Source organism: Dysidea avara, chromosome 3, assembly GCF_963678975.1.
Source record: "Dysidea avara chromosome 3, odDysAvar1.4, whole genome shotgun sequence".
Lineage (NCBI taxonomy): Eukaryota > Metazoa > Porifera > Demospongiae > Dictyoceratida > Dysideidae > Dysidea > Dysidea avara.
Window position 1 is genome coordinate 22,335,766 of NC_089274.1, and position 10,491 is coordinate 22,346,256.

Consider the following 10,491-nt stretch of genomic DNA (forward strand, 5'->3'; position numbering starts at 1 on the left):
ATAGCTAAAAAGGTTCACTTTCTTCTAAAAGAACCTACCGAGATAAAAGTCTGGCTAACACGATTTTCAATACACCCTTCACACAACACTCCTCGCGAATATCAAAATGTGGCCAGAAAAACTCCCTCCACAACGACGGGATTTCACTAACACTTCGCAGCTTTCTTCTCAGGGCTTTACAATGTCACGTGCACTAGTCAAAAACGAACTAGCAACTCAATAGGAAGAGTCAAAAGGTTGTCCAGAGGCTCTCCACTCTGCTCTCCCTTGAAGTCCGCATCCTTGTAATCCATATAGCTACAGTTGAAGTGTTGAACACCTCACATGCACCATAGGCCCTCCATCTGCGCACTGAGCCACGCCTTCATGTGAACTACCTAGTGAACATAACTGTCAAACACTTAGGCTAGTGTAGTGGCCAGACTGGGTTTTTTTATGTGTGTGTGGGCTGGTATATAAATCAACTTTAGTCATTTCTCCTCAGAGCAATCAAGCCTGCCTACAATGAATTAGACTTATTTTCGCGATAATATTTTAACGCAATTATCACGTGAACTAAAAAAACAAACGGAGTTATCCTACGGACAGAGTAACGAAAAGACACAGGAATGCCTAAGAGGAGAAGCTCCATTGCCAAATCACCCACTAGTAAAAAGCGAAAAGAAATCAGAGTATGGGCAGACGGATGGTGAGTCAATGTCGTGGTTGCGTAATACACGATAATACAGCAAAGGTCACATCGGCTGTTATGTATATAGCTCGATATAGCTAGAGGCTTGAGCATGTTATTGAATTTTAGTGTACGGAGATAGATGCGTGCTCCTTGTGTTCCTTGTATAAAGCTAACGTGTTATGTCTATGTCACACTGTGGGCGCGTTAATGAGCTAGTTTCACCTTTTACTATGTTGCTGTGGTAACACATGCCCTTTTACTACACAGTTATGACATGGTACATTATGGACATGCTAACTCACTCAGACAGGTAATAGTGTACTTGTGTTGTTGTACCTATAGTGTACTTGCAATAGTTCAAATATGTGACTGGATCTGCGAAAGGGAGTCTTATATTATAGCCTTACAAATTTCCAAGTTTGGCGAGTCATAACTCATCGTGTGTTTAACGTATTGTCTTAAAATTACATCCAGCAACAGTAGTCTCGCATGGCCAGACTGCTTTTTCCGTGTATTGGGTGGGGAAAAAAGGTCTGGTGCAACTCCAATAGCTGTTTACTTCTGAGCCGTCCCCAGACTCTGGGGATGTTAATTGAATAACATTGGCCACAAAACTGGCCACGTGAGACTACAGCTATGTTAGGAGTGTAAAGTGACCAAATTTCAGGCTGGTACTATACTCACAAGTAAAGTTATGGATTGCCAAGTACATGCAATTGGAAAGGCTATAAGACCCCTATTCGCAGATCTTTGATACTTGACCAACTATGGCTTATGACTAATATCTCTTTTTGAATTTGACAACATTATTACACAACACATGAATAATTCGCACTCCTTTGTGCCTTGCATTTTTGGGCTGATAAGACAAGAGGATTGATCTCTATGATTGTTTCAATGCAGTTGCTTATAAATAATGGGAACCACTGTTATCTGTTTTCCTCAGGGTAAGGCTCTTGGCGATTACTTGGTGGTGGGAGTACACAGTGATGGTAAGAGCCAGTGTGTCTGTTTGTCCATGTATAATGTGTGGGTGGGTTCGTGTGTGTGTGTGTGTGTACACGCACCAACAAGACATCATAACTTTTGTGGGGCCAGCAACTTGTCACTAGCACAGGAGGATTCCTAGAACTCTGTCATCACGGTTCACTGTACTGTGGGCAGCTACCAAGTGACAACCATTGGGACTCTTTTATTGTATGCATGCATGCACACACATACAGTACATATATATATATATATACAAGTATAAGAAAAAATTAGGAATTTTAAATTAGAGTAGGGACAGTGTATAGTGCTGCAATAAAAAGTACTGAAACAAGCTGGATTGGAGTAGTATGTAATGTCCAAATACTGTAAAACAATAAGTGAATATCCCTACTGTGCTACACTCAATGCACTGCTGCAAGTTGCTCTGACTGATCGATATCAAGAGCAAGTCACGTACGCATGTGCTAAAAATGTTTTGGTGCACCTGGTGACCACGTGTATTTGAATAGTTTGATGCAATATACACTGGTAAATGGAAGCCGTACTGTAGTCTATTAACACTCAGCGGTAGAACCTTGACTGATGGCCATGGTAAAGATGGATAAAAGGTAAGACAATAACGCAAGCATTGTATGTTTATCAATATACCAAAGGTTTTTTCTTAAGCGATCTAGAAACGTTTATGTGAAAGAATTAGGGCTGTAGCTGTAGCCAGTTTTCCACTACGCTTGACTGAAGGCGTCAGGCAGGTGGGCAGGCAGGCAGTAGAAAATTCCATTGACTAAATTTAAAAAAATTCTGTAGCAACTTGACGGAAACGTTTCGGGTCGATCTGAAGACACTTTTGGGCTTGGTTTTACCCAACTAATACTGTCATGTTGTTGTGAGGAAAAATCGCGGCAGGTTTTTGGGTTATATTATATCACAGATTGCCCCCACACCTTCGATGTCCCTACTATACAGTACTATCGTACTGTATGATATATATATATATATATACAGAGTTGGGGTAGTTACTTCAGAAAAGTAACTAGTTACTCGTTACTTTTATCCCATGTAACTTTGTTACAGTTACTGTTACTTCTTAAAAGGTAACTAAAGTACTCTAGTTACTAGCTACTTTCGTAGTATAAATTATGACTTGTTTTTAGCTTTTGTAACATGAATTTTGTTGATTCAATACATATGTGCACTTAAAATAACAATTCTATGGCTATTTGAGGTCAGTTTTGATTATTGCTATGTCTGTTACTCAAGCTGAATCATAGAGAACAGTGCACAGAATCTGTTTACATAATGTGGCTGTAGCATATGTGGCACAAGAATTGAAGGGTTCTTGCTTTTAAAGCATAATTACCTATATTTACAATGTAACTAAATAACTAGTTACTATTATTGTAACTTAGTTACTTTTCAGACAATTACTCCCAGTTACAAGTTACTAGTTACAAAGCAAGTAACTACTAGTTACTGTAAAAGTAACTAGTTACGTAACTTAGTGACAAAAGTAACTAGTTACCCCCAACTTATATACACACACTACACTTATACACTACGCACACTTACACTTGGTCACCTGTACACGTGTGTATCATAGAGGATATTATGAAGAACAAAGGTCCTCCTGTGTATACTGAACAAGAAAGGTATATTATATAGTCATTACTATAATCATGTGTGTACATGCTGCCCACAAAGAGAGACCCCATCTGGCTGGTTGCCACATGGAGAAATTGTACAAAGGCTAAAACATCAAGAATTTACCGCAATGTAAATGATGAAAGTTTGTTAATCAGTTAGGCACAGTTATAGTCAATAAAGTCTTGCCAAACTTTTACATGATGTATTACATGTCCTGTGTGAGTGCTTACTGCATATAGCAGGAAAATCTGGCAGGAGAAAATTATTGCAATGGCAAGAAAAATGTTTTTAGCAAATTTAAAAGATTTGCTGGATTGAATGGAAAGATTTGACAGATTGTAGTTTGGTATAATGATCTCCCATTTAATTTTGTCAGATTGTAGTTTGGTATAATGATCTCCCATTTAATTTTGTCAGATTTGTCAAAACTCAATAGCATGGTAGTACAGTACAGCCTACTAATTTTGAACCTTTATTGTACTGTAAAAGTATACAGAACCCTGAGATTAAATGTGACCGGATCTGCGAAAACCCAACATAATGGCAAATTCTTTATTATTGAATATTAATCTACTTAGCCAAATGTATGCTCTGGCCAAGCTTTAGCCTTGTATGCCAGCAACTTTTGGAGTTACAGCCCTACATAGTAGCAACAACAGAAAGATCGATTACTACAGAAAGTGTTGGGAAAATAAATTACAGGCGCTACAAAAACGGCTGTAACTTACAGCAGTACAGAATTGCAACTTGCACCATTGTGTTCTCCATGAATAAGGGATTCCTTTACTGGAAAAGTTTTTCCTTCTATCACCTTTCCTCACTACAGACAGAGATGAAATCAGTGAAGAAAGATCGATTGCGTATGATCACTTTGACATGACGTAAACAAATGCCCATAACTCACGTATCCTTTAGTCTACTGCAACAAAACAAAGATTTTCAAACTTCTCTTTAGTAGGCGAATCCAGGTGTTTATCATTGGACCTTTTCTTCACAAAGAACAAAGCGTTTAAAAATTTTTATGATTCTTTTTCACTTGTGCAAATACTGTATTTTACCCATTAACCTACATTTCGAGTTAGTACTGTTGGGCTTTGTTATACCTAACCGATACTACCAATGTACCAGCTAAATTGTCCCATTATTCCACCAGGTATCGAATTGTCAGAGCCATCAAATGGGTGGATGAGGTATGTTACTATAGTATGTACAAGTTGAGCTGAGCCCTGAGAAAACAGTTTAAAAAGAAAAGTAGATTTTTTCAACCATATGGTTAATGATGACAGTATAAAGGTATCAAGAGGCAAGAGCATACATGTGCGGTTTGGCTCCAATGTACAAGTACAGGAAAGAGATGCAACAGAATGGTACACTTTTATGACTTCCCCATAGGAAATGTATAGTGAAAATTTTTGATTGTTCATAAATATTGTGTCAGATATTTGAATAAAAAGATTTTGAAATATTTTTAGTAGGTCAGGCAGTATAATACAAATGAGCAAATTTCAAGAATTTTCCATACTTGATTTATTAAATGTGTTTGAGGGTTCAGCTCAACACATACATACAGTATTATACCTCATGACAAACTCACAGAAGGAGTTACAATTGTCCACAGGTTGTAGAGGCCTCACCTTACTTGCCTACACCCGAGAACACACTGGACAAGCACAACTGTGACTTCTGTATACATGGAGGTAAGTGTTGTGTGTGTGTTTGTTTGTGTGAGCGTGTGTGTGTGTGGTGTGCGTGTATGTGTGTTGTTTTTATGGATAGTTTGCATGTATGCATGCGTGCGTGCATATTGGTACACTGTATTGTGACAGGGGTAAAGCATTCCCTCAATTATGTATGTTTACATTACTGGGAACTATTATAATTTTACAATTAGTTTTTTAAAATGATTTTTTTTGAAAATTTGGCTCATTTGTAGTAGTACTGCTTGACCCACTAAAAATGTTTTGAAATCTTTCCATTCAAATGTCTGATACAATGTGTGACTGGATTTTGGAAAAACGATCCAAATCGCACATTAGAAGTTTTGAGATAAATGGTTTTAAAGAATGCAAGCCCTCCAAGGATAGCAAGCACGCATTTGAAACTTACACAAAAGATGCATCAATCTATTACCTTTCAGACAACTTCCAGTACTTGTAGTTGCTCGTAGAGTTTCCCACCAAATAAAATAAACAGTTGGACGAGCGAGGTAGTATCACAAGTGCTCACAAAAGGGTGGAGGGTGGGAGGTTGGCGGGGTGGGAAAGGGTTAGACCTCAAAATGGAAACAGACCACGACTGGAGTCCAGAGACAAGATTACAGGGCTGTGCTGGCTCCTTAGTGGCTGATATGTAGCAAAATCAACAGAAAAAAAAACGTCTGGCCAGCATTATCAGGCTGTCCACCAGTAAACCACTGATTCTTGCCAAGCCAGGTCCTTCACAAGGCCGAAAACTGCCATTCAAGCTGTACACACCACCCAGAAAGAACGTCTGTTGAAACCAGCCTGGAGTAGTTTGAGTAGTACTGAGTGTCAAAACTAGTAGTATGATAGTGTAGCTATCCACTGGGGGTGTTAGTTTGATTTAGCCTGATGTGCGATTTGGATCGGTTTTGTAAAATCTGGTCACACATTTATGACCAATCAATTTTTCTACCAATTTATATACTGTATCAGGCTTTGTTAGTTAGAATTACAGTAATTCCCATGTTTTCCACTCTGGCCCATAGTGGGTACATACATACACATTGAGGCTGATATTGATATTATAACATACGCATTGAGGCTGTAACTGACTGTATTAATTCTCCATTTTATGAGTATGTGGATGTCCTTAAGCGGCACTGTGACGCATTCCTTTGATAACATTAATATGATTGTACTAACTATATGCATGTTTTTTTGTGTGTGTGTGTGTGTGTGTATGTGTGTGTTGTAAGTTGTTTACCTTGGTTGTCTTTGTATCGGTTATACCTTGCTTTGTTTAGTTTTGTGTGTATTATCTATGTATTGTATTGTGTCCCTCTGGGCAAGGAAGAACGGCTGTAGCCGATTGCTTGGAGGTTAAATATATAAATCAAATCATATCAAATCAATAAGCAAAGTGAACATTTAGTAGAGCAGCTAAGCAAAAAAAATCATTCTCTTTTTGATGAAAGCGCCAAACTTGGTACAATATTTGCTTATTTCATACTATTTCATATTAGATATGGTGTCATTAAGTTTACCTAGCTATCATATCATGCTCAAAGAACCTGACAAGTAAAATCAATAGAAAATGTATTTGGGAAGCCAAAAAGTGCTCAACTGGAACTTTGCATCTGCATAGACGAGCAAGGGATGGTCATATCCATAAGCTGATCAAGGGAGGCATCCATCCAGGTCATTACCTTGCCATGTTATAAAGCACAGAGGGTCATGGTATATGAAGCCATAGATGTACAATGTACCTGTATTAGTATGTCTATTGGATTGTGCCTGTACTTTTTAACACTGAAATATTGACTCCATTAGAAGTGTTAAAAACAGTTTATTTTACCACATTTTAAAGATTTTTTAATTGCACCTGTAAATTTGAAATACTTTCTTGCGATTTAAGGATTTTGGATGTACTTTTATGGTTTCCTGTCCAGCTAAAAATGGACTTATAACCGTGTTTAAAAGTTGCAAAACATGTCCTAAGGCAATGCATTTGACGTGGCACCGTATCTCAAATGATTTATACCTTATACTCAACTTCCACAGAAAATTTGGTGCTTTTATCACAAAGTGAACAATTTTATCAAAAATTTGTTGCTTAGCCGCTGTACTAATTATTTTGTGAGCAGAGATTGTTGTTACTTGTACAATTTGAACACCAATAGCTACACAAACCTAGCTATTAATCTTACCAGATATAAAGTGTTATGAGTTTGTTGTGTGGTACTATCTTACCTAGCTGATATCTCTACCACTCCGGATGGGACAGATACCTACGGTGCACAGAAAGCAGCTGGAAGGTACCGTGAGATCGAGAGAACACAGGGAGTCAGTACAACAGACCTTGTGGGAAGGTAACAATGATTGTGCAAAAGGGAACAGTGAACTAAATATCGTCTTTTCTATTTGAGAATGTTACTGATGACCAAACAGCATCACAGTAAAGAGGTATATGACATCATAAACAATGACATGTTGTTGATTGTCCACTGTGTAGGGGGACATTAGTAAGATTAACTCCAGCCAGCTAATTGAGATTGGGCAGGTAATGTTTTACCTTTATGGCTTTGAGAGGCCCAACATATTGTGATATTGTTTTATGTGGTAGGGTCCGTGTGCTCGCAGTCCCTACACTGGTGTAACACATTTCTCCACATCTAATCGTATTCAGCAATTCTCTAATGGAAAAGTTCCAGCAGTGAGTACATTATACTGTATGTGGCATATTGATTTGCACAGTATTTATACTGTTTTTATGAATTACCATCTTGTAATTGTAAATAGGTTATATATATAATTTTAATTATATTATTTATTTAATGAATTAATGGTCATTTCTTGAATTACAGCCTGGTGATAGAGTGGTATATACAGCTGGAGCATTTGACCTGTGTCATATCCTCAAGAGTTCATAATAATATTATGAACTCTTGTTATTATAAACTCTTGATAAAATCATAGCAATTATTTCATAATCTTCCTTAACTCCACGTGTACATATCGGCCATGTTGACTTCTTAGAGAAGGCAAGGGAGCAGGGAGATTTCTTAGTGGTTGGCATTCTCACAGACTTGGTAAGTGCTGCACTACAGTGGAACCTCACAAAAATGACACCCTGGAAAGTGAATACCTCGATTATATGGTCACCTGTCCATGGCCCCATTTGTATTAGGATACACACTTTTTGACTTCTGAAATCAGGACCCAAGGTGTCTGTAGTAAAAGGGTTCCACTGTGACCATAAAGTGAAAGATATTGTTGCATTCAATGGCTAGGAGGTGAACAGATACAAGGGTAGTAACCATCCCATCATGAACTTGCAGGAGAGGGCACTGAGCTTGTTGGCACTAAAGGTGAGTTTCAAACATAGCATGTGTGTGTTGTGTGTGCATGCGTGCGTGCGTGTGTACATGTGCGTGTGTAAATCCTCCCCCTCTTGTCTACTGAAATAGAAAATGCACTTCGCAATAAAATCCTACCAGTTCTGAAAAATCTATGTTTCCAGAAATGTATGTGCTTTTGTAGTCATGTTCACTGCTGCCACTGTCACAAATTATCAGCAAGTGAAATCACACCACTATTTAGTACAGTACATGAAAAAATGTTTGATTACATGCTTTCTCCACTTTATATATAGCTCAGCCACCTTCACATGATAAAACATAAAACAGATGGCAGGCAAGTACGCACACAGTGAGCTTGCCACCCTCCTATACCTACAGCTAGTGTGTGAAATAACCAAAACGTACATACCTCAAAAAATTATACTTTCAACTCACCCTGCCATTTTTTGCTATGTGGCTGATCTTTAACAAGTACTGTTTTGTTTTTCCATATCATCCATCCAGTATGTGTCAGAGGTGGTGATTGGAGCTCCCTATTCTGTGACTGATGAACTATTGGAATATTTCAAGGTGATATGCATACTGTATGACTCAATTGTTATGCATTATTGTTACAAGTCTGGCAATGTATGTACTTACTTAGCTGTATCATGCAACATTTCAGGACTATACTGAAAAATTGTTGTCCCAAAAGTAGTAGTGTTTTGAGCACATACTAGGTACATCCTTGAACCCAGATTTTCAACCCCTTCAAGAATTTCTGATATACGTACATGTATGACATACTGCGTGGTGTAACATCCAGTCATCATGTGTGCACACAGGTTGATGTGGTGGTACATGGGAACAGTGAGATTATCCCTGATGTGGTGAGATGGATTGTGTATACTGTGTGTGTATTTCACTGTTTGTGTTGTGTTTACAGAATGGAAAAGATCCGTATGAAGTAAGTATATAAGTCTGTCTGTATGTATTATTGTGCTTGACTGTGTATGTAAGTGTTTGTGTGTGTACTCGCGTGTGTGTGTGTGTGTACTCGGTGAGCAACATTTTATTTCACAATTTCCATAGGTACCAAAGAAACGAGGCATCTTCAAGTGTGTCAGCAGTGGCAGCAAAGTCACAACATCTTCAATCATTGACCGAATAATCGAGAACAGGTAATGTGAGGACAATTGTAACCTTACTTAGTGCTGTTAGTGGTCACCATTTTAATAAAACCACCTGACCATTTCAAGTAGATAAGGCACGAGTGGTAAACAGATTTCTTACTATAAATCCCATTAGGGAACTCCCCCAGGTTGTTGATGTATCGATTACCTGTCTCTACACCGGTACATGGCAATCGTCCCTGTAATGCTACCTAACTATCCCACCACAGATGGTTCTGTTAAATGAGCTTTAAAGTGACAACCTACATGTGTATCATTGTTACCATAATCTAGTGTATAATAGGGATTGCAATGGTGACATCATTCCCATAGAAACAAATAGTTTTATGTAGGGGCAATCGTTATCAGTCCAAACTATGAGTGGTCATATCTTGCTAACTACATTCTTTATTAATTTTTGTGAATTTATCTTCACAGTTAGCACATTGGGTGAGTGTTATCAAATCACGGTGGTACACATCCAGTTTGTCTCGAACTCCATCGCTACAAGTTTCCCAGTCATGTCACTGAATATTTTTTTGCAGCACTATTACTAAGGACCATGAGAAGGTATGCTACTGGACCTGTATGCCATAACCAAGACCAGCATACCCATAACAAGGATTGGTGTCACTTGTGAATCCCTATTATTTTTATCTATGCTGACTATGAATATATCAGGAGTCTGGCAGATGCAACACTTACAGAATTTATCACAACACTCTAATACAGTCAATATTAGGAACTCAAGAACACAATGGTTTAATGTTTTATACATGTGTATTTCTAATTACAGGCTGAAATTTTCCAGCCGTAACACAGTAAAGCAAGAAAAAGAGATTAGGGAAATTCAAGAAGCTCATAGCAGCAGTGGTAATACCAATGACTAACTAGTAACTCAATACCACTTGACAATTTTTAAATCGAAATTATGTTTATTTGTAGTGTACGAGGTAAGCATACTGTAACCGCGAGATTAAGTGTGGGCGTGCGCT

General features: G+C 38.1%; 1 protein-coding gene across 2 annotated transcripts; it reads left to right on the forward strand.

Moving 5' to 3' along the window:
• Nucleotides 1-534: 534 nt before the first annotated feature.
• LOC136250264 (ethanolamine-phosphate cytidylyltransferase-like) lies at nucleotides 535-10,445 on the forward strand. Of its 2 annotated transcripts, XM_066042445.1 has the most exons (18): nucleotides 535-688; nucleotides 941-983; nucleotides 1,620-1,665; nucleotides 3,261-3,309; nucleotides 4,458-4,494; nucleotides 4,923-5,001; nucleotides 7,241-7,355; nucleotides 7,413-7,449; nucleotides 7,499-7,546; nucleotides 7,610-7,699; nucleotides 7,851-7,895; nucleotides 7,998-8,075; nucleotides 8,277-8,354; nucleotides 8,850-8,915; nucleotides 9,170-9,214; nucleotides 9,271-9,291; nucleotides 9,417-9,505; nucleotides 10,293-10,445. In XM_066042445.1, exons 1-18 carry the CDS (start codon nucleotides 609-611, stop codon nucleotides 10,384-10,386), a joined length of 1,140 nt encoding a protein of 379 aa, XP_065898517.1. In that variant the 5' UTR covers nucleotides 535-608; the 3' UTR covers nucleotides 10,387-10,445. The 2 variants fall into 2 exon arrangements, with proteins under 2 accessions (XP_065898517.1, XP_065898518.1); XM_066042446.1 differs by lacking the exon at nucleotides 941-983.
• The last annotated feature ends 46 nt before the right edge of the window (nucleotides 10,446-10,491 follow it).